Source organism: Phaseolus vulgaris, chromosome 2, assembly GCF_000499845.2.
Source record: "Phaseolus vulgaris cultivar G19833 chromosome 2, P. vulgaris v2.0, whole genome shotgun sequence".
In the NCBI taxonomy this organism is placed as follows: Eukaryota; Viridiplantae; Streptophyta; class Magnoliopsida; order Fabales; family Fabaceae; genus Phaseolus; species Phaseolus vulgaris.
In genome coordinates this window covers 202,620-227,593 of record NC_023758.2, presented here as the reverse complement: position 1 = coordinate 227,593, position 24,974 = coordinate 202,620, and the positions used below count along the sequence as shown (strand labels likewise).

The 24,974-nt window shown below is 31.3% G+C and overlaps 2 protein-coding genes and 1 non-coding gene across 4 annotated transcripts; all 3 read right to left on the bottom strand.

Annotated features, from left to right (window-relative positions):
* Positions 1-10,292: 10,292 nt before the first annotated feature.
* Positions 10,293-13,768, bottom strand: LOC137809956 (probable serine/threonine-protein kinase PBL19). Its single transcript, XM_068611023.1, has 4 exons — positions 13,109-13,768; positions 11,775-12,035; positions 11,159-11,281; positions 10,293-10,967 (listed from the first exon to the last, which is right to left on the bottom strand). The coding sequence occupies exons 1-4, from the start codon at positions 13,433-13,435 to the stop codon at positions 10,551-10,553; spliced, it is 1,128 nt and encodes a 375-aa protein (XP_068467124.1). The 5' UTR covers positions 13,436-13,768; the 3' UTR covers positions 10,293-10,550.
* Positions 13,769-15,752: 1,984 nt separating this feature from the next.
* Positions 15,753-15,825, bottom strand: TRNAE-CUC (transfer RNA glutamic acid (anticodon CUC)). Its single transcript has one exon. It is a non-coding gene; the product is annotated as a tRNA-Glu (tRNA).
* A 4,792-nt stretch (positions 15,826-20,617) lies between these two features.
* On the bottom strand, positions 20,618-23,910 carry LOC137809955 (casein kinase II subunit beta-1-like). Of its 2 annotated transcripts, none has more exons than XR_011080827.1 (6): positions 23,396-23,895; positions 22,848-23,066; positions 22,284-22,393; positions 21,427-22,199; positions 20,958-21,367; positions 20,618-20,850 (listed from the first exon to the last, which is right to left on the bottom strand). XR_011080827.1 is itself a non-coding variant. In XM_068611022.1 (6 exons), exons 1-5 carry the CDS (start codon positions 23,625-23,627, stop codon positions 20,984-20,986), a joined length of 858 nt encoding a protein of 285 aa, XP_068467123.1. In that variant the 5' UTR covers positions 23,628-23,910; the 3' UTR covers positions 20,618-20,850; positions 20,958-20,983. The 2 variants fall into 2 exon arrangements, 1 of the variants encoding a protein (XP_068467123.1); XM_068611022.1 differs by having other exon boundaries at positions 20,958-21,114; positions 22,034-22,199; positions 23,396-23,910.
* Positions 23,911-24,974: the final 1,064 nt, after the last annotated feature.

The window sequence follows — 24,974 nt, the reverse complement described above, 5'->3', positions numbered from 1 at the left end:
TGTTGCATCTTGTTGGAGATCCCACTTCGACTAGAGATGAGAATATTTTATTGTATATTAGTGGGTGCAAACTTCACCCCATAAGCCGGTTTTATGGGGTTGAGTTAGGCTTAAAGTCCACTTCGTAATATGGTATTAAAACCATTTAAATCCTATCCTAACGAGTGTTTGTTGGGCCTATCGTGTCACCCGCTATCGGGCTGTTATCGGATCATCCATAACATGTTGTCTCACGCACGAGCTATCACTCTCGACATGAGGGGTGTGTTGAAGATTTCACATCAACTAGAGATGAAGATATTTTATTGTATATAAGTGGGTGCAAACTTCACTCCATGAGTTGCTTTTATGAAATTGAGTTATGATTAAAGTTCACTTCGTAATACATTTTCTAGGATGATAAATATTGTATTATCAATTTTATTTTACTGTCATTATCTATTTAAATTAGCATTTTTAAGTTAGCAAAAGTGTTTGAATATGATAGTATATAGTATAAAAGAGTATGTGTGTACTTCTTAATAAGCATTCTGATTTATAAGTCTTTGTGTGATATTAATTAATCATTTTAGTAAGCATTTTTTATTTAGAAGTCTTTGTGTGATAGAAATTAATCATTACTTAAATGACTTAGTATAACTATTAATTAGTTGTCTGAATCGATTAGTTGTTTGACATTAATTAACCGTTTAATTATACATGAAGCGTTTTCATTGGTTGATTATGATGATAATCAGAAGTTGATTACCGATATGTGGAAGTTATAACAACTTCGGGTGTATCCTATTCAGAACATATTCTGAACATGTACACATTCGGGGTAGGTACAATAACAAACCCGTGTGTGAACGATCATATATATACTAATCTAGTTTTATTAAGTTTTCTAATGAGACTTTTTAGATTACTCAAAGAAACAAAGTTCTATAATAGATATATAATGATATTAGTTGCGTGATAATTAATTACTAAAAAATTCTATTGAAAAAAAGTTGTTATAAGACTATTCAAACAAGGGTCCATTTAAAGCTAGACCAATCCGAATCCACACGAGGCATTCTTAAAATTGAAACAACGATTTAGCAACCCCAAATTAAGAAGCAATAACCTTTGAGTAAGTTGACAAATTTTTGTATTGACTTTCACCCTATTATTGGAAATGATACTTTTAAGTTAACCTTATGTATAGTATAAAATACTCCATCTCATATTTCATGTTTTTTTTTTACCGGATTGTTGAGAAAATCGATATGACCGAATGATCGAGAAGGTTGAATGACTCTCTTAATTCATAATTAAGGCATGATTGGGTCCTCCATTGGACTCACGAGCATATTCATGACAGTTGAGGTTCATCCAAAAGGTATAAATACCAGAGTAGACCCAACGTCAAATGTAATTTTTCACTCTCTCAACTCACCTACACCTTGTACTCAGACTAACTTGATCGTTGGAGTGCCTATGCAGGTTTTTCCCAACTCATCTTGGTGAAACGAAGAACTAATCGGAGATCATTGCGCCTGGAGGCCAGAAGATTGGAAGATGAAGACTGAAGGAGTCACTCGAGGAGGAGGTTGACCTTGTAAGAACATTTGGCGCCCACCGTGGGGCTGAGAAGAAACTCTTCAAAATGTCCACATGGTAACAACAAAGAACGTGATAGGCAATGACAAGAATACGCAAGGAGGGGATACTAGCCAACCTAATCCTATGGCGTTGATTTTGCAAATGAGGAAGGAGATGAAGATGCTGAAGAAGAAAAACAAGGAAGAGATCCAAGGGATGAAGAGGAAGAATGAAGAAGAGATAGCGACATTAAAGAGGAAAAATACTCGAATGAAGCAGAAACTCAACGGAGATAGAACAGTCCAAGAGACTATAGAAGAAGATAAAGTTAATTATGAAATATAAGAGTGGAAGGGAAGGAATATATGCATTAAATTGAGTCATAGACTCATAGCACATTCCTTATAAGGGTGATCAACATTAATATATAATTTTTTTTATCTTTTTACTTTTTCATCACATCTATCAATTTCATAATTGAGCATTTGTATTATCTTGAATTAAACCATATATGGGAAAAAAGAAAATATGATATTGACTGGGGAAGGCAAGAGTGATAAAAGTAGCATACAGTGGAGCTTACACCAAACCCACAACAACAGTACGTGTGCACAACTATATAAACAATTGCTCTTTGGTAAACTTCCATCATAGGTCATCTTGAAAAATTAGTCGATGCGTGATCTATGGATTCATCACTACATTTACAATACTGTTACTCATAATAATAATAATAATAATAATAATAATAATAAATTATTAAATGTTTTAAATATTCTAGATATTGTTAACTTTTTAAACTCATAGTTTTATCAGGATTTTGTAATTCAAGATATATATATATATATATATATATAAATTATTTTTTATCTTGACGATGTTAGAAATTATTGAAATTACTAATATGTCTCTTATAACAAAAAAAAATTCCATTGTATTTATGGTTTGTGACTTTTGGAACGTGTCGATGATGGGTTAATTAGGAGTTTTGAAAACTTCCCCCCCGACCAAAATAAACTGTCCTAATAATGATTATTGATAGTTGGTAATTAAGGTTGTGTTGGTTTGTAACTATTCAAAGATTTAAGAGGGTAGGACCGGAATATGATCATGAGACATGCTTAGATTCTATAAACTGTATGCCTTTTAACTCATTTGGGTTGCAACTCACAAAAAATGGTGGGCTTAGTTAGAAATTTCAAACGGGAGTTTCTTTTTGCACCCCTACATTTTTCTCCCTGCACGCCCTTAATTTTTAAAATTCCCAAACTAGTCTTGATCTTTTATTTAAAAAGGTCATCGTGGATGAGTTGCTTAGCTACTGCTCTTCTTCTTTGTTTATCGGTGACGCTGGTGGAGGCTCATTTTAGCTGTGCGGAACAAGGTGGAGGAGTGAGTTGTGTTGTCGAAGTGTTGATTGACTTTTAGAGGTATGAAATAAGTTTTTTTAAGAGGTTGGGTGGTAATAGAGTTTTTAGGTTCCCATAAATTGGGATCCGAGATTGTGCTATGGATAGATCAATCCGAAAGTGAAAATATGATCTACGGATTGGTTGTTTCGTAAGTAAAGTAGTTTGTTTTCCGGATGAGGGGTGTTCAGGAAACAAATTGTTGACTTACGGATTGCTAAATTTGGAAGCAATATTTCAGTTATGGATTCGTGGATCTAGAAGTTTTTTTAACTTATGAATTGGTTGATTCAAAATGCATTTTTTGACTTATGAATTGGTGGATCCGGAATGCAATAATTTAGTTTTGTTGTTTTTGGTGCGATTTTTAATAATTTGTTGGAATTTTATGGTACAATGTTAATTCGTAGAAGTATGGACAATAGTAAAGGATTCAAACGAGGATTATATGATGATTGATGTGTGGGATGGTCTACATGAAGATGATATCGAGAAGTCATTATCCAACAAAGCAATAAACAATATATCGAAGGAATATGAATGTACAGATGCATTTACTACAGATGAGGTAAAATTGAAGTTTGTAAAGTATGTTTAGGTTGTTTGTTATTTGGTAAATTAAATAATTTGTTGTGATAACTTTTGTAGATATTTCGTACTAGAGATGAGCTCTTGATGTGGATTAGAAAAGTTGTGTTTCATTTTGGTTTTTTAATTGTGATATTGAGATCGGATACTTCAACTGGCCAACGAGGAAGGTAGACATTTGTATTATTAGGTTGTGAGAGAGGAGATAAATACAAGCGACATAAGAACGAATTACATGTTACTAAGAGTGGAAGTAGGAAATGTGATTGTCCTTTTAGATTACGAGGATATCCAATAAAGAGTAGTGAATGATGAATATAGAAATTACTTTGTGGGTCTCATAATCATGACTTGGCAAATACGTTGGTTGATCATCCATATGTTGGTAGGTTCACATTTATTGAGAAGTCAATGTTTATGGACATGACAGACAATGCAATGAAGGCCAAAAGTATTTTGCTAACAATGATAGAGCATAACGAGAAAAATGTGATCACAATAAAGAAAGTTGACAATGCACGATATGTGTATAGAAAATCATAACGAGGTGACATAAATGAAATGGAACAATTGATTATGTTACTTGAGTGATATATGTATGTCCATAATTCTAGAATTGAGGAAGGGACGAAAGTTGTGCAAGATTTATTTTGAACACACCCTAATTCAATGAAGCTATTGAATGCCTTTAACATTGTATTGATGATGGACACTTCGTACAAAATTAATAGGTATAGGATGCCCTTGCTTCAGTGTTGCATTTATGTTACTCGCATCAGAACGTCAACATAACTTTGTATGGGCCCTTGAGAAACTTAGAGGTTTGTTTTTTAGAGTTGATTCACACCCAAAGGTTGTGGTTAGTGATAGAGATATTGCTCTAATGAATGCAATAAATGTTGTGTTTCCCGAAACTACTCATTTGTTATGTTGTTTCCACATTGATAAAAATGTTAAAGCAAAATGTAAAATGATTGTTCATCTAAAAGAGGCATGGGATCAAGTGATGGAATCTTGGGAAGCTATTGTTGATTGTCATAATGCAGAGTCCTATAAACATCGTGTGGATGCATTTAATGTTATTTGTTCACCATGAACTATATTTATTGAATATGTGATTAGTACCTGGTTAAATTCACACAAAGAAAATTTTGTTAAGGCTTGGACAGATAAGGTCATGCACTTAAGCAAAATGACAAGTAATAGGGTTGAGTCAACACATTGAAGTTTAAAGAGGATCCTTGAGACGTCAATGGGGGACTTATATTTTTTTTTGGGATTCCATGAATAAGATTATCATCTTGCAAAATAATGCAATTAAATCTTCATTTGAAAAAAGTTTGCATGTGGTGAGTGATATCTTTAATATGACAAGATATAAGAAATTGGTTGGCTTTGTATCAAAATATGCTTTATAGTATATTGCAGAAGAAAGTGATCAAGTTGAATATGTTGTTTTAGATAAATCTTGTTGTGGGTGCACCATTAGATCTACTCATGGGCTTCCTTGTGCTTCTGAATTGGCTTCCATTGACGTAGGTAGCATACCATTGCAGTCAGTGCATTTCATATGGACACGATTAAACTTTTTAGATATTTCAAATGGTGATACTTCAACAGAGTTGTCCATCCAACAAGAGTGGACTGTCATCATGAATTTGTTCAATGAGGTTGATATGGTTGGTATGGTTAATATCAAAGCCAAATTATATGAGATTGTCTATCCACGTAAGATATCTTTCTGTTCATCGAGTGAGAAAGTCAAAACAAAAGGTGCTAAAAAAAGACGTTCGAGTAAATTTGTTAGATCAACAAAGTGATTTCTTTCTTACTTTGAACATGTTGATGTTATTGTTTCACATCATGATAGTTCTTCTACTTTGAAATGTAATAAGGGATTCATTTTGAAGACTCATCCGACCAAATCAAACCCAACACTAGATCAATTTCCTCCGACCAATTTCACCAATAAATATTTTTTGGTCTACTCATTATTATAACATTGTGGGGGTGCAGGAAGAAAAATGTAGGGGTGTAGAAAGAAACTCCCATGACAAACGACATGTGTTTATACAGATTCTCCATGCACCTCCATTGCTTCTTTCTGCACCTCCATATAATTTTAAAATTCTAAACTTACCCTTGTCAGTATATGTTAGACTTTTGATTATGTGGGTGAATTGTTCTTCATTTTGAAGGGTGATAGTTCATTGCGGTGGTGATTTGTGGTTGGTGGTTGAGTTGAGTTTTTCTTTCACCATTTCATTTTGTGTATTTTTTTTTTCATTTTGTTTGTGTATACCGGATTGCACAATCTATAACATCTCTATTGTGCAATATGCATACCGAATTGTACAATCCAAAATCTAAATATGGATCTGGGGTAACTTTCTGGATTGTAGAATTCGATTTGTGATTTAAATTTACAAACTGGATTGTACAATCCGGATGTTCATCTCAAATCACGGTTTATACAATTTAATGTGTAATTTAAATTATATATTTTTTTGGATTGTACAATTTAATATGATATTAAAAATGCAAATCAGATTTTACAATCTAATATGTTATTAAAAAATACAAACAAAATTGTACAATTTGGTATGATGTTGCATAATGCAAACCGGATTGTACAATCCGAAAGTATATACTGAATCTGGTGATACATATCAAATTGTATAATTCAATTTTTATTTTTTAATACGTATCAGAGTGTACAATTTTACAATCCGCTACGTATATCCCAAATTTTGTTATAACTATCAAATTGTACAATTTAATATGTTATTAAAAAATAATAAATAAAAATCTGATATGAAAACAACACAAAAATCTAAACATAAGCAACTATTGAAATATATTTCAAGACGTTTTACTAAGATTTTTTTTGGTTGTGCAACTCCATAATTACTAACTACATCTCTCACACTTTAAGCAAAAGAACTAAAATACCTTTGTTACATCACACTACCCAATTATTGTCATTATATTGTTGTGATAGTCATTACATTCTTCGAAAAGAAGAAGAACAAGAGAGAGAGAAAAAAGTGAATTTAGTTGAAAATTTGTTCGAATTAACTCATTATGAATATATATATATATATATATATATATATATATATATATATATTACAGAAAATTTGTTCTGTATTCAATGTTTTTTATTCCTTTCAGAAAGTTTGTTCAAAAAATTATGATTAAGAAAGTTTATTCTTAAAAACACCTAATATTTAGAAAAAAAGGTTTTAAAAATCTTGTTTAAGAAATTCATTTAAAATACACTTCATATATTTTAAAAGATTTGTTCTAAAATTATATTTAAATTTTTTGTTCTGAAAACATATTTAAAAAAATATGTTCTAAAAATTCCAACAAATTTGTTCTAAAACATTTTCAGACTAAATAATCCAAAAGTCACATATGCCCATTGTAAAAATTATGAGTTAGAGTGCACAAAGATAAACTTTTAACTAATGTAATGTGTCACCTACTTTTTTATGAGATTTGTGTGCAAAGCTATGTGGTCCATGGCACTTCATACGCACAAGTGACTATTAAATATTGACTAGTATTCTCTTTTTTTAGTTTTGACCATAGGTTTGTGAAAAATATTTATGAAATGAACAATTGCCTAATTAAGAGGAATGTATGGATTTTATAAATGGAATTAAACCTACGTTAATTACATAACATCAACTGTAGAATATTTAAAATCGTATTTCATTATAGGTTGTAATTAAGAACTTGCGTGAGACTTTTTAATATTTTTAATAGTATGAACTAATTGAATTATATAAGTTAATTATGTTTCTCGTCTTTATATTATAATATAATATATTTTTTATTTAAATTTTAATTATAATATTAATATTAATTATAAAAACTCAATTTTATGTTATAGTAAAAGTATTCAATCCATATTTTAAAAGAAAAAAAAATATGTTGCGGCAAAATTATGGTATAAGGTTTCTGAATTATATGATTTTTATTAAAAATAATATAATTATAAGAACATGTAAACTAATTGAATTAAAATAGTTTTTAGATTATTAGTTAATATTTTCTACTAAAAAATTTCATTTAATAATTAAGTTGACCTCAATGTAGCCTCACTCCTTAATTTGTTGAGATGGTACAAATACTTTCAGCCTCACACTACTCTCCCATAATGGGCCTTCAGCTATTATTTTGTGCAAATAAAATCAGAACCAATAGAATATTCAAATTATTGTATAAAAAATAATATTTGAATTATTGTATAAAAAGAATATTCAAATTATAGATATTTTCATCCGGAAAATCCTAAATCTACACAAAAGCACTTATTTATTAAAATTAGTCTGCTCACACTCTTGACTTTATCACAGCAACACAGGGTTAAGTAATTAAAATGGTCAATTTTTTAAAAATTATGCAAAATATATAATTTATACTTAAAAACATTAAAAAAGAAAGCTGAAAAATTTCATAACAGGCCTTTAAATTTAAAGGATTTTTTTTTAATTATTAAGAATACTTATATTCTCTTCTATTCTTTCAGGAAAAGAAGTTGTTTAGAAAATATATTCATATGTACAAGTTTTTATTTTTTTTTAGTAAACTAAAGTCATATGAATAAATACAAACTTTATGAAATTTAATTATCGAGAATGTTATGATATATACTTTTATTCTGTTTTAATTTTATCTTTAAAGTTCTGACCTTAATTAGTTCCAACAGCAACATAAACCTAATTTAGTCAAACATCATTGATGAAGGCTTTGTAACTCTGCTCAAATCCTCCAAATTTCTATTTCAATTACTATTCTTTAATTACAATTTTTTTTTTAATTTATACAACTATAAATTAATAAGATGAAACTGTGATTTTAACTAAGCAGTGTACACTAATTTTATCTATTCAATTTAAAATATAACAAATAAATTAAAAAAATAGTATAGTTAATATCATCACTTATGTTGAAAATTATATTTTACTTCCTAATATGAACTCAATTATTAATTTTTTAATTATTGTAAGTGTATATTATTAAGAATTAGGGAAAACAAAATTATAATAAAAAATTTAGTAACTAATATCATTTTAAACTTAAAAAATAGATAAAGATCATTTTTCTTTTAGATTGAATAAGTTATTTTTGCTTTTTCTTCTTTGTTCAAACGTCAGTTTATTTGTACATTATTTTGGGATTATATCTCACTAACTAGACACTTCAGAATTTTGGAAATTGTTTCAAACTTTCCCACCAATATAAGGTTTTGCTTGGATTAACACGTGAAAAGGGAAAGGAAAAAAAAGTGGTAATTAAAATTATTTGAATTGAAAGAAAGGGAGTAGGTAATTTGATTGATATTTTATTTTTGTATATTAGTATATTTAAAAAGGAAATTTGTAAAATAATTTAATGTAAAAATTAGTTTTTAAAAATATAAATTAAAGGTAAAATAAATAATCAAAATTATTTAATTTTAGTGTTTATATTTTTATAAAAAATATATTAACAAAATATTAAATTAATTATATTATATTTTATTAATTTTTTATTTTTATTTTGTTATAGTATAAGAAAATATATTTATAAATATTTAGTTATTATTTACATTTAGATGTTTTAATAATTTATTATGTTGGAATAAAATAATAAATATCTATTGCATTTTATTTAACTTTAATCTATTAACTTTTTTTCTTTCACCGATTATGACTTCTGTTTATAAGTAAAATTAATAAAATATTTATGAAAGCCGACTTTCTTGACAAATTACTGTGGAAAGTCTTACGTAAATAGTTTTATTCGTTTTTTGGATTTTTGTATCTTTCTCCAACTCTTCAAATTTCTGTGGAGATAAACAAACGCTGCCTAATATTTCTTGAGCTAAAAAATTAAGCATGGCAAAGTAGCTAATAAAAAATGTGATGGACCACTAATTTAACTTCTTTAAATCCATCACGTATAATTTGCGGTCCACAAAAATCAACATCGGAACGAGATAGGTTGGTTCGCTGGTTTGTATGAATAAAAAAATAAAATTTTATTCTAAAAAAAATCATATTTTACTAATTTATTATTGTAATATGATTTTTTTTTATTTTTTTTTTAAAGAATTGAATTTAATATACTAAAAAAATGAATATTATATTTTAATCGTTTAAAGAAGTTAATATTAAGAATGAAGTAGATATAATTTTATGTAAAGTATTATATTTAAAATTTATTAATAAAAAAATAATATAAAGAAGAGATTTCAATAAGATGGTTAAAAAATTAAAATATTCTTATACATTTACATACCTATATAAAAGAAATAGATTCAAAGCAAAATTTTAATTATATTTAACGAAAGCTTTTAACAACCTTCGTACTTGAATTCATATTTTTATCTTAATTGAATTAATTGAACCAGAAATACAATTTTAATTTATTAGTAACAAGAATAAGTTTTTTTATAATTAATAAAATTTTAAATTTTGAAAAAAATAAAATTTCTTATGCAGTCTGTAAGTCTACAAGATACCTCTTATGTGACACGAACCAGTAAAATAAACTCACATTTCTTGCGTCCGACCTATACGAGGTGGCCAGATCACGTTGTTACGCCCTATAAAAATCACTTTTGTTACCCCTATAAAAATCACTTTTAAGACTTTGGCTTGAGAATAATACAACCTAAATCAGGAGGGTGGTAGTATACAACTGGGATACTCCCTTCATACTTTCACACATTAGTTTGAGTCAAAATAACATAGATTAAGAGACTATAACTTCATTAAGATTGCGTTTCCAACATGCTCCAAGGTTCCTACGATCTTAGGGACAGATTTGCTGATACAAATAGATACCCTTGTGCAGTTTTATAGAGACTCAATTGTTTAATTTGTTCAAGGGTATTTTTTCCAAATAGATCCAGAGAAAGGACAATGTAGGACTTGGCTTTGTGGGGTTGAATTTAACTAACTAAAAGAAGTATTCCTGTGATGCATTTATTTACTCGTTGAATCTCAATCGTGTGGATTTAGAAGTTATATTAGACGAAGTGTTTTTGGTTTCTGACTCCTGCAATGCTTGCTTCAAGCTTTCCACTATCTGATTCATGGAGGGTCTGTCTTCAGGATTCTTCTTCAAGCAGCAATCTGCCAAGTTGGCCACTTTCCGAGCTGCACCAAGAGAGTATTGGTTCTTGAGACGTGGATCAATGATCATGTTGAACCTGCTACTGTTAGCAGGGTAGTTTTTAACCCATTCTACAAGCTTTTGTTCCCCTATTGGACGGTTTCTATTCAATGCACGTCTCCCTGTGAGGATCTCATAAAGCACCACACCAAAACTCCAAATATCACTCTGAACTTTGAGATGACCCGTCTGAACATACTCTGGTGCAGCATATCCCTGTGTCCCCACTACCTGATAAGTGCCACACATTGTTAGAATGCTTAGTTTAGTTCTTTTAAGAATGAAGAGTGTGGTTGAAAATGATACATTATCAAAGCAATGCTGCTTAATTGCCAAAACTAGATAATCTGTGATGGTTACTAATAATTGCATATATGTTGAGTCATGACTCATGTAGTGAAAATTAAAGGACTTCAACCTACCGCAGTAGATACATGAGTCTTATCACCTGTTGGACCCTCCCTTGCAAGACCAAAATCTGAAAGTTTGGGATGAAATTGCTTGTCCAATAACACATTTGAGGATTTGAAATCTCGGTAGATCACCTTCCAATAAAAAAGTTAAAACAAGATAAGATTATAAACCAGGGCAGATAACTGGGTTTATCTAACTTGCATTTAGAATATTCAACATCATCTGAATCATTATTATATGCTTTGTGTTAGGATTATATTATATAGAAGGTTAACATTGTATTAATCCTGAATGAGATACTGTTAGTAAATAAATAGATATATCAGTTTACATTTCTGTTATATCTATCCTATATAATCTCTATCTGTGTTCTCTCTTTTGCATAATACAATTTTTTCTTCTTCTTTCCATCTTTCTATCAGATATGATCCCACACACCACATAAAATTTGCATCTCATAGTATGTATGTTTCTTCAGTTCTACCATGAGACAAGCTAAATGCTTTTAGTTGGGGAGATCCAAAAAGCTAAAATGTGTTTTCAATTTGTTCTTCTAATTACTGCTGCTACTACCTTAAAGGATAATCAATTAGAAACGTGAAGCATCTCTCAACTACAATGTACCTGAATCTCCAATCCGTTATGTAGATAATACAATCCTTGAGCAGCACCGAGCATGATCTGCAATCTTGTTGGCCAAGGCAAATGAGGTAAAGAAAAACTAAAAAGATGATCTTCTAGACTCCTGTTAGACATGAACTCATATACCAACAACCGTTGGATTCCTTTTTGACTGTCTATAGAGCAGTATCCCAGAAGCTTAACCAAATTGGGGTGGTTAGCAACGCTCAGAAATTGAACTTCTGCAAGCCATTCTTTATGCCCCTTCACAAAATAGAATATAAAAAATAGACAAACATGAGAAACCAAGTATATTTTTAAAGAGTCATTCACAATCATACCTAGATTAGCACTCATACCAATCAACCACCTAACTATGATGAGAGGTCACGTGCTGACCGACCCTTGGCAACGAGTCAAGGGTTGACTAAGTCAGTAAGATTAATTCATAGTTAAGGGTTGTTTATCGCAACCCTAAACATGAACCAACCTCCTAATCCGACTCACCAATAAAAGTTTATTAAGGTAAAATAAATAGCACGCATTTTAAGGAAAAATGTAGGTTATTGTTATTGTTTACAGTACTCTGACACCCAAGTGCTAACACTCTGACTGATGAGCGTTGTATTGCCTTCTGCAGGTACCACTCCCGTCTGTGGAACAAGACGACCAAGAAAAGGAAGAGGAAACAGGAAGCTTGGAACATCAATAACCGATCGAAGGTATAGGCAGGAGGGATCGTTCTCTAGATCCCAAACCCCAAACCCATTCAAGAACAGAACAGATTACAATTCGCAATCATAATTTTTGTAGAAATAGAGTAATTTTGAAATAGTAGTCGTCAAATTACTGTAACTTTGAATTTGACTTATCAAAGTAATATTTTCCATTTTTAAAGTACTAGTCAAGTGTTGACATAATTCAGGGACAGCAAGCATAACTGACTGAGACTCTGTAAATTGTTGTCCACTGAAAGGTAACATGCAGTTCCTAACAGCCATGAAAAGAAGTGACTTATCCATGATTCATAGAAGTTTTCTGATTTAGTTTTTTCGGAAACTGAATTTGCCTTTCATATAAATTATTTTAGCTTATAAATATATTATTTTAACCTTTTCTTTCGTACAAGAACCACCTACACCAATCAAAATCCCTGTATCTTGTATACATTGTATCACGCATGCAATAATCCATTGGAAGATCTTTCAACAATTCTAATCTAAACAAAAAGAAGGGACAGAGAATAACAGAGCATATCATAGTCATGAAAACCACAAATTATTGAGATTGAGAATGAGAAAAAGAAAGGTAGTGAAGAAGGGGTGTGTGTATAGCACCTGCAAGCCATGGTTGTTAAGTTTTTTTATTGCGACTACAATTGGAGCAGCTCCATCTTCACTAATGGTTCCTCTATATACTTTTCCAAAACCACCTTCTCCAATCTTGAGCATCCTATTGAAACCATTTGTTGCATCTACAAGCTCTTTCAAACTGAAAATTCTGTAACTCTGCTCCTTCTCTTTGTACAATTCTTTTATGCTCCTCAGCGATGGTACCGTGCTGGGGGACTTTGGTGCTCCATTCACCACCTGAGTTTTCTTCTTCCGTCCCTTTGGGAGTTCTGGGGGGGATTTTGATTTGTTCTTGAAGAAGAAACAGTTCATTTTCTAATCATCCAAGTTACAGAGTTTCTGAGCAGAACAGGGTATAGAAAAACAGAGGGTTCAAGAGATAATGAAAACAGATGAAGCAAATTATGTTTCAAAAATGAGATAACGAATGAAATGGAGATAAGAGAAAAAAATGGAAATGGGTTTGTTCCCTGGAGCAGAGGAAATTGAAGAATAAGAAACAGGGGAATTAAGGAAAGAACCGCGTGGAAACCCGCGTTTAGTACAGAGAACAACACAACATTAACACTTCAAAATCTTTATTTTCATGCTTATGGAACACCCTTAGTCCAATTCATGGTCAAAATAAAATAAAGCTGATTGCACCTTTGTTTGTATGAAAAGAAAAGAAAAAAACTTGTGTTATGAATTATTAAATTTCTCAGTGAAAACATAGACCCTACCCACTTGTGTGTCCATAACCAAATAAAATTAAAAAAATTACACACAAAAATAAAATAAGAGAATGTTTTAGCTTTGGTGATTCTAAAATTGTGTGAATGAAGCATTAGAGATTTTATTTGACAAAAGGTAGTTGTTCGTTTAGTGTATGAATGTATATAAAAAACCAATGATATAACTAAAATGTTTTTATATGAACTTTTGAGTGAAAGATGGGAAAATAGAAGATTAGTTTCATTAGTGTGAACTTCAAAAGAACTGCTAAAAAGTAATCATAATGATAAAGATGGAAGTGGAGACTTCAAAGTTCAAGAGGGTACATTTTTATAATATTATTATTATTTTATTAGGAGGAATAAGACTTTCAAACTTGGAAAAGAGACTTTGGCGTCTTCAACAACCACCAAACTTACAGAGAGAACAATAAAAATGATCACATCAGCATGAACAACTAGAAAAAAAAGTGGAGAGTTTTTAAGAAAATATTACTTTTTAAAAAAAAATGATAATTATACAATAAAAATATACTAATTTATAATTATGATTACATGATATAATTCCAAAATTAATTTATTTTAATAAAATATATTTTTCAGCTATGATTTAATATAAAGTTATCAACACTCTTCTCTTTTATCCATAAAACAAGAAACTAAAAGACCTCAGACTTGTTAAAAGTGTTACGTGATAAAGAATAACGCGTATAATTTTGTGGAGAAATAATATTATTTATCGAAGTATGGTTGGAAAAATCTATCTTTTTATTAAAAATGCATAATCCCTTAACATTAAAGAAAGAAAATAAATGTAAACACAATTTATTAAAATAATAACTTTTAGACTTGGATTATTACACTGCAAGAAAATCATCAAATAGAAATCAATTTTAGAAACAAAAAATAATTAGTTGCTATAGTGACTAAATTAGAGACCATTTTAAAGATTAAATAAATGTTTGTTTCTAAATTAGTTTCTAATATTGTTAAATGGTTTCTAAATTGGTATTTAATTAGCAACCAAGGTTTTTGCTACCAAATTTAAAATCTAAATAATTGGTAGTTAAAACTTTGGTTGCTAATTAGATACTAATTTAGAAACCATTTAACAATAATAAAAATTAATTTAGAAACCAATTTTTTTTAAGTTTCTAAAATGGTCTATAATTTAGTTACTATTGCAACTAATTATTTTAGTCTCTAAAAATTGATTTCTATTTGATGATTTTCTTGTAGTGTTATGTGCGGTAATTTTTGTACTCTATAGTTTATTGGCCACAAAATATTTTTTTTATATGTTATTTATTATAGTTCTTAAATGATAAAATAATTTTCAAACAATTAAATAGGAGAAAAGTAATTAAAATATTTGTAGTGATTTTAGATAAAACTAACGTTACCAAAAAAGCAATAAATTTAATGAATTTCTAAATATTGAAATGTTTTTATGAAATACGTATTGAACACATTATTAATCAATATAAAGGAAGTTGCTTTATGAGCATAGTGTGACTTAGTCTTGCAGTTGACAGGTTTGAAACTAAGATCATGTTCAAACTAAAAAGCAAGTTGTTGCTCAATAGATATACACAATTCCCATTTTCTTCTTCTTCTCCTTTATGATAGATTACTCCTTAATCATACTAATATTGGAACTTCTATTTATAACTATTCACTAATCACAACAATAAAGGAGAAAGGAGAATGTATTTACAAATAATTGACAGACACGTCCAATCTAAAAAATAACTAAATTGAATATTCTTCTATATACATAAAAAATTATCAACTAAAAAAATACACATTTCGTGATTTAAAAAATTATAAATAAATTACAAGTTAAGTGAAGTGGCAAATTTAGAAAAGAAAAAAATAGAAAATGAATGAAAAAATGAAATGAATGAAAAAATGAATTCCGTTGCCGGGACTTGAACCCGGGTCTCTCGGGTGAGAGCCGAGTATCCTGACCAACTAGACTACAACGGACTTGTGATTATATTATTGAAACAACATTAATTATTTATAATCATTATATCCTAAATTCCAATTAAACTATCGCGTTAGCTTCGAGTTAAGCTAAACACTAGTAATTTCATCACGCAATAATAATGGTACAGTGTTGGATTGATTAAATTGGGGTAAGTACTAATACGGTATTACATAAAGGGTTTGCTATTGATTATGCATTTTTTGTTAAAAGATTTAAATGTATATACTTCAGACAGTGTTGCTAAAATAATTGCTATTTGAAGTGCATTTTGCATAGGTAGTGCTAGGGTTATAGTTGAGTGATTTTGGGTAAATTTTCATGACACTATATTTTTAACCACTTCACTAGTTTAGGCATTTACTATTAAGTATTTTATGTTTTGATTAATGGTCATAATGGAGTGGAATAATGTGAAGTTTCATCATTTCATGAAATAGAGTTTAATGTAAATGCAATGCATTTTATTCCATCTTTTAGGGAGATAAGACTTTGTTGTTATTGTAATGAATTTTATTCCATCTTCTAGGGAGATAAAACTTTGTTGTTATTGTAATGAATTTTATTCTGTCCAATGTCTTGTCATATAATTTTTCTGGTGGTTCTATCATAAAAATATCTTCTATAATCTTATTTCACTCATCATAACTACAAGAATTTGGATTTCTCTGTACATAATTGAATATGTGTTTTGGGAAGACACTACGCTAGTCTTGTTGGGTTAGACTTCAAGTCACTGTTTTCTTATATTAGGCACCTTATATAGTGTCATTCTACGATTACTAGATTGTTTGAATAAAATGGAATCTAATGTGAAGGATTCTAACCAATATATTTGTTTTATTTTGTTTTAATTTGGTAATTTGTGATGGTGATAGGCCTAAAACACCAAGGCCCATTTGAAATAGAGAAAAGTCTATAAGGTTCAGAGATTTCATCTAGAAGAAAATGATTTGTCACAATTATGTTATGTTTTCTGTTAGAAGTTACAGTTGTCTCATAGTTATTAGCTGACAAGAATATTATAAAATGTATTTGTGTATTTAGAGGAGACAAAAAATAATATTGTTAGAATTTTCATATCTTTAGTTAGCTCTTTCTCACAATGGTTTCCCTTACCTGCATCTTTTTCTACCATTCCCCCATTAATGTAACATTTTGGTGTTTTTATTGACACACCTCCATGTTTCCCAAACCAACCAAAGATATGGAGGATACCCTCCAATCCATCCTTGACAAATTGGTCAACCTCTGGACCCAGCTTCACACCTCAAAGGAAAACCATGAGGTACGTTATCAAACTCTCTAGCAAACTTTAGAAGCACGCCAAGCCGCTTTGGAATCAAAACAAGAGTCAATCACTCATACCTTTACTGGCCTCTTCACCACCTTATAATCTCAAACCACCTTTATTCTCCTTAATGTTGATTCGACTTCTCCTTTTACCAACTTTTTCCTTGATGCTACATCCTCCATCCCACCCCCTATTATCAATAACTCCCACGCTACTTTCACTACCTCAACAACCATAACTATACCTCCCCATTCATCTTTTCCCTCACTTCTCCCACACTACGACCACCCAAAATTCAACTCTCCTTCTTTAATGGTTCAGACCCTTTAGACTGGTGGTTCCAAGAAGATCAGTTTTTTTTCAATTTTACAATATTTCTTGAGACTCTCGTTTAAATATGGTTGTTTTTTTATATGCGAGGTGATGCACTGAGTTGATTTAAATGGATGTATCAAACCACCAACTTAGTGATTGGATTTCTTTTAGTAGAGTCTTGGAACTACGTTTGGGACCCTCAACATATGCTAATCACCAGGCAGATTTATTTAAACTACATCAACACAACATAGTTACTGAGTACCAAAAGACATTTAAATTTTTTTTCAATCGGGTTTAGGGTTAACTCCTGAGATGATACTTAATTGTTTCATCTTTGGCCTTGTCCCTGAGATTCGATGGAAACTTGTTGTCTTACAACCCACCTCCATCACATAGGCCATGGGCCTAGCCAAGCTTCTGGAGTCAAAAATTACCGATTCTAAATGTCCATTATGTCCCTCACTTTACCTCCAACCATCCACTCATTTGTTACCTTCACCATGCCTTTCGACTTCCACTTCCACACTTCCTCTTACATCACCCTCCATTCCTATAAAGAAGCTGACATCAACTCAACTTCAAGAACGTATGGTTGTTGGATTGTGTTACAATTGTGATGAAAGGTTTTTCCCATTAACAAGTGTTCAACTCACTGTTTCCTTCTCTTATTAAGTGAGGAATATGCGTTAGTAAACCATGTTCAAATTGACAGCAACACCCCCTCAACCTCTGAAACTGATACCCCTACACACATTCATCTCTTCTTTCAAGCTTTATCAGGCACTCCCTCAACCCATACTTTTAAATTTGAAGGCCACATTGCCCACATTCCAGTCACTATTTTAATCGACTCTGGCAGTTCCCATAACATGTTACAACCTTGCCTTGCCTCTCACCTGCGACTTTGCACCCTCCCTATCACACCTTTCTCTGACATGGTAGGAAATGGAGAACAAATTCATTGTTCTCCATTGCACCCTGACGTTCAAATTTCTATACAATCCCATATTTTTTTTCCATTCCTTTTTACCTTCTCCCTATTGAGGGTGTTGATGTTGTCCTTAGTATGGATCCGTTACGCTCATTAGGTCCTTTACAGGCTAGTTTCTCAACACCTCACCTCTCTTTTACACAGTGGTTCACCCATTACCCTACATGGCACTACTCACCTTCTCCATAATCAGACCTCTTTTACCCATCTTTGCCCCCTTTTACACACTGATGTCATTGCTTAACTACACCTTCTCATTTTTCAACCACTTTCATCACCCTCACTTCCAACCAATTCCTCTAACTATCCTGGTATTTCTATGTTATTAAAAACATAAGTTCCATTTTCTCCTTCCCCATGGATTACCCCTCATATACCTTGATAAGTGCCAAATATTAGTAATAATTCATATTAAAAAATAGACACTTATGAGTATTAATTGATAAAGTAAGTATAAAATAATCCCTAATTTATGAATTTATACCTTTTTACATATTTTATGATCTTTATTTAAATAAGAACATTTTATTCCCAAATTTGGTGTTAATTTCAAGTTTCTATGGGAGAATGAAGATGATTGGGCTAAAGAAGAATAAAATAAGCTAAAAAAAAGTTGGAGGGCCCAAAACACACAAGCGCACAAAAAGTTCAACTCAGGATCAGAGCTCATTCTCGCTTGAGCGAGAATGCTCCAACAGTAATGACCAAATTCGACGCTTTGCTCACTCAAGTGAGTAGCGAGAATCCACTTAAGCCCAAACAAATTAGGTTAAATAGGGGGTTTGAAGCTCAATCCTATTGTGTTAGATTAAGAAGAAAACACCATTGAGTGGAATCTATGATCTGGAATCTTAAATATAATTGGAAAGTATTTTTATGATTATGACCTAAACAATAATTCTTAACATATTTGAGTGTGAGGAATAAACAATAATGCTTCAAAAGTTAACGTTAAAAGAAAAGAAAAACAAAAATCTACCTAATTTAACGTAAATATTTGACAAAATAGATCCAAGACTTAAAAGAACTGATGCAAATTTTCAAAATTACAAAACAGTGTGCTTTCTGACAATCTTTTCTTGAGTCTCCTTCATTTATTTAGCTTCGTTTTATTTTCTTCTCTTTAATCTCCTTTTCTCATGTTTATTTTGACATCAGTTTGCTATTTTCTTTTTTTGCTAACTCTTTTTTTTTCATCCCCTTATATTTAAATAAACTATTTTTTAATAGCTATTTAAAATATAAATTAATCATAAAAATAAACAAACTTGAAGATTTGGTAAAGTAGTTGTTACATTATCCAAATCCATGGTTATGGTTAAAATAAACTTTGAATTTTGGTCCATCTAGCGCACGGGTGGGGATTCCTGCATTTAAAAAAACCCGTGGTTATGGTCAATAAAATTTTGTAAATAAAAAAATTGTTCGTGTAAGCGGTACAGGTGAATTCCATGTGATAGTCGTTAATCACGACAACAAAAATATAATAATAACAAACTTGAAGATTTGGTCAGACTTGATCATAGTTTTTCATTTTTGAAATTCTTGCTTATGACCATTAAAATTTTGAAATAAAAAATCGGTCCATGTAGCAAACAGGTAATTTCTAAGTGATAGCCGTTAACCATTTAAACAAAACTAAGTTAAAGTATGACCATTTTCTCATCAATTTCCACTAAAAAATGTTACAAATTAAAACTAAATTCGGTGAATTTTGTAAGTCAAAAAAATTCAACCCTTGAACCCGTTGACAGATGGTGGTGAGTGGTTTTGAATGGATTCAAGTAAATAAAGTAAAAAGTTAAATGTCTGTTCAGCTAATAATATCCTTGGTTTGGTCCAACTAACTGACATGTCAGTCTTCTATTTCACCAATACATATATTGAATAATGATGCATGCACACATTATATTTATATAGTATTTAATATATGTAGATAGAGGGCATGTTTGAAAGAAAGTTGGAAGAATTCAAGAGTATTTTATTTTTGCGCATGAAATAAAACAGTTTGATTAAAATTTCCAAAAAATACTTTTGCAACATTTACCAAAATATAGCCATGATCATAATCACGTTTTAGGCGGACCCACTTAACATTATAGCAATTGAATTAAATAAAGACTAAAACGTATGAACCCATTGAGGTCCAATCCACAAATTTAAACGCTTCGTAATCGTAAACGTGGGAGAGAGCAAATGGAATAAAATAATATAAAATAGTTGAGTATCTGTAATCTGACACAATCATAAACAACTTTAAGTGAAACTAACCGCAAGAATACAATTTGCAATAAGCACTTAAGAGTGCACGAAGTACCTAAGCACTTGTTCATTGAACTTGAAGCTTCACTGAATTCCCAGCTGAAATTGAAACTAGCACTTGCATGACAGGTCGTCTGCAACTCTCTTTACAACATGCTCCTAAAACAAAAAAAGAAGCTCTAGATTTTACTGATTCTGAAAGCTTATGATCGGCAGCATGACACAAACTACTACGAAAGAATTTAAGGAAGAAGGCAAACTCTTACTTTAATTGAAGCTTAAAATTTCAGCTTCAAGGCTTGTGAAGTTTGAAGCCAAAAACTCTTGGAACATAGCTCTGTGATGGTTTCTGTGGTTTGAGTTGTCCATAAGTCATGAGGAACAGATGAGGAAAAGTAGTTCCAAAATAAGCTCCGTCAATGTCTAAAACAGAATTAAGGGTTTGAGAACAGGATAGTGTACCACCATTAAAATAAGCCACAATTATATGTTGCCAAATATATAGGGAACAATAGACATGCAATCATCGTAAAATTCACATTTCAGGATTTAATGATCAGTTAAAGTATTCCTTGTTCTGCAGTTTTTATCCTAGAAACTTCTAGGATTTCAAAGATTATGACAAATAACTTATTTTTGAACAGGCCCAAAGGTCCCTAAACTGCTGTCCTTACGCCTTGAGATATACAGCCACCAGACAGCTGGAAGTAAAATTGAAGAATAATATATATATACACACACACACACATAGAGAGAGAGAGAGAGAAAGAGAGAGGAGGGATCAATTTACTAAAGAAACTCTGAGAAAGTTACTTCCCATTTTCACCGTTTATTTTTGGGAAATCTAATATTACAATCAATAGATCTCAAGAAAATGAATGGAAACAATAAGGAGTAATTTTCATAAAGTTACTCTTGGATGAACCTGATTCCTCCTCTACATAAAAACACATTCTCAAAAAAGAAAAGAAAACAGTGTTTTCAAACGTTCACAAAACACTTTCTAGATATCTAATATCACTTGTCAAGTGACTAATGAACCCCAAACCACATAAATCATTCATAATTTAAACTTACACTCAATTCCATTATAGACCAGCTTAGTATTGTGTCGATTAACAATACTCAATTGAGAGTAATCTTTTTAGAATAAGCAACAAGAATCCCCAGTCATGCTCTCATAGGCATTTGACATTGTTTAGAATGTAGTTTATTATCCACATGCAAAAAACTAGACTCTAAAAAGATCAATATATGTATTTACAGTCAAAACCAAGGAATAAAAAAGATGCATAATCAACTAAAACCCACACAAGTTCAATAATATAATATATAAGGATACTGCCTTGATACTTGGACCGAGGATAGTAAATGTCTTCACACCTAGGGCAGTATATTTTCACAGTACTGGATCTAGGGATGTCTGACTGACCAACTGGAATACAAGGTTGTCCAGAGCAGTAAACTCTTGGGCATCTGCCAAAATCATAGTTCTTGTACTTGTCCAGCTGTGAAAATTCCAACATCATCAAGACTACAAACCTTGACTAAAGAAGATATATTAAGATAGCAATTAGCGAGACAGGTCTTACCATTGCAGCCATTCCTTTGCTTGTCAATATGTACCGGGCATGAATCAGACCATAAAGCATCTCGGCTGCCGATTCAATTAACTCATTTTGTTCCTCGGTAAACATGTCACCTACACAATCCCACCAATCCAATTTAGATTTCAAACATTCTGTCCTGTTTGCATAAACCTCTTAATAAGCATTTATAGGAAGAAATAAAAACATAAAATGAATCAAGCTTTTCTCATAAGTTCAAATTAACTTGTGCATAAATTAAAATCAGCTTCTGGAGAAGCTAAATAAGAAAACTTTTATAAATTAACTTATGCATAAGGTAATTTTAACACATGAAAGAAGCTTATTCATTTTACCTTCTTACTTCTTCTCAAGAGTTCATTGAGAAATTTATCCAAACAGGGCCGAAGTACAAAAATGATCAAATACATAATCCACACTGCAGACATGCAAGTGCACAATTTGAATCACAAGGAGTTAGCATGCATTGCATAGTTTCACAAGCAAACACAGTGAAATAGCTATGTATTTTGCACTTGAAAAGTATGAGGCACTTAACCATAAGCTTACCATGGGAGGATTCAACATCCAAAATCAAATCCAGAGCATAATCATAGTAAGGCACTTGACTGCTTAATCCGCATAGGTTGAAGTCGTCCTGGATGTAATCGTCATCAACCTCGCAAAAGAACTCATTTCCTCTCAAATTGCAGAACCACGAGATCCAAGACGTGTCATCTCCATCGGAACCGCTAACATCAGACTCCTCGCTGTCTGTTTCAGACTCTTCTGCATTCAACAACACATGAAAAACAAAGTCAGCTCAATATTCACTCTATATCAACTGTACCTCTCTAAACTTCTCGTCCAATCAATTTCACCGTGTTTTACCCCCTTCCACGTCTCAAAAACCCTATCGGAATCTAATTCAGCATCTATACGCTATTCTAGCAATAAAAAACAGTAAAAACCGAAGTCAGGAGTTCTAGAAAGCGCGGATTAACATAACCCTAAGTTTGTGTAAAGATACGGCCAGCTCCGAAACGGATTAGGATTCGGCTAGCGAGATTGGCATTGGAAAGAGATCAGATCGTAAGAGAAAAGGAGAAATCTCGAACCGTCGGAAGCGTTGGAATTCTTGGAGATAGGGGCGGTGACGGAGGCGGAGCGGGAGTCCTTGGCGGCGGCTAAGAGGGAAGTGGAGGATGAGCGGTCCTTGCCGTTGATGGCTGCGGCTCTGGATGTGGACGGCGAGGATCGTTCGAGCTGTTTATCGAGGACGTCGTTGATTCGCTTCCGATCAGCGGAAGTTACCTCCGATTTAGATCCCACTCCTCGCTCTCTGTACATAACGAACGCCGGTGCTGTCTTCCTCTCCGCGATTCGATTTGATTCGGTTCGGTTCGATTGTCACCCAATCATAACAACTTTACTGAAACGACGCCGTTGTGGCCCGTGTTGCAGGAAGCTAGGGTTTTGAGCTTGAGTTTCAGGGAGAGGGATGCAATTTTCAATTCACAGACGCAAACAATGATTCCCCGTTTCGGTTCGTTTCTATTCCTTCCAATTAATTTTCTTTTTCCTTTTCTACATTTAGTGGTTTTCTTTCGCCCAAGATATTTTCATTCTTCAACTTATTTTGTTTTTATCATAGAAACAAACCATAAATAAATAATAAATAATAGTAATAATAATAACAGACAAGTTATGCTAAAAAATATATCCAACTTTAAATTCAATCCCCTACTTAATTCAAGTACCTCAATTTTGTTTTTCCTCTCAAATAAAATTAGATAAGTAAAAACACAATTGTTTTCCGTCTATTACACTAAAAAAACAAAAGTTTAGTCATAAAATTATCTCACTAAAAATAAAAATATTTAAGTAATTTCAAATTGAGTGGTACTATAGAATATTATTGTTAATTTCTTCAACTCGTAAATTAAGACTGTGTTAGTATTTTATATAAATACATTTTTTTCCATTTTCTGTATTTTTTTCTCTCTATGTATTTTCCATGACAAATTAATTTTAATTAAACTAGTGCTTTGCACTGTTGCATAGTTGCGTTCAGTTAATTCAAGTCAAACAAATTCATCAAAGATAATATCTTATATTCTAAAAAGGTAATAAATCTTTAGTTTTACATTATAATAACGAGGTTAAACAAATTATTCTCTTTTAATTAAAAAAATGATATTATTTAAACACTCCATAACTATACAGTTGGCAAAAAGTAAATAATTATTTCATTTGAATTAATATAAAATAATGTCATGAAATACAAACATATGCGTGTATTTTGACGATAATAAACTTGCAAATGGGATATATATGTGAGTACTTAAAGATAAGAATGTTTTATTTTCAAAGGTGTAATTTAGTTTGTTAATATTTTATATGAATAAAAAAATTTATTCTCATAAGAGTTAAATCATCCATGTACACAAGGTTATAAAACAAAATTTGTGTTTTACCAACGATGGGTTATATCAGAAATTAACGAAAGTAAATTACTTTTTTCTATAAACAGTATAATTTTATTTGATATTTTATGAAATAGATAAAAAAATATTTTTAAATTTGAATAATCGTATTTGTCATCTATGATTATTATAAAGTGGAGTTTAACATAACTCAACCGTCGTGAGACAACATATTATAAGTGGTCCGATAACACAATAGGCCCAACAAACA

Coding starts and splice junctions, on each gene's coding strand:
- LOC137809956 (XM_068611023.1), bottom strand. CDS start 13,435: ATGAACTGTTTCTTCTTCAAGAACAAATCAAAATCCCCCCCAGAACTC. Junction 11,282..11,774: donor ATAACGGATTGGAGATTCAG/GTACATTGTAGT, acceptor TTTTATTGGAAG/GTGATCTACCGAGATTTCAA. Junction 10,968..11,158: donor AGACTCATGTATCTACTGCG/GTAGGTTGAAGT, acceptor GGCACTTATCAG/GTAGTGGGGACACAGGGATA.
- LOC137809955 (XM_068611022.1), bottom strand. CDS start 23,627: ATGTACAGAGAGCGAGGAGTGGGATCTAAATCGGAGGTAACTTCCGCT. Junction 22,394..22,847: donor GGATGTTGAATCCTCCCATG/GTAAGCTTATGG, acceptor GGGATTGTGTAG/GTGACATGTTTACCGAGGAA. Junction 21,115..22,033: donor TCGGTCCAAGTATCAAGGCA/GTATCCTTATAT, acceptor ATTCTGTTTTAG/ACATTGACGGAGCTTATTTT.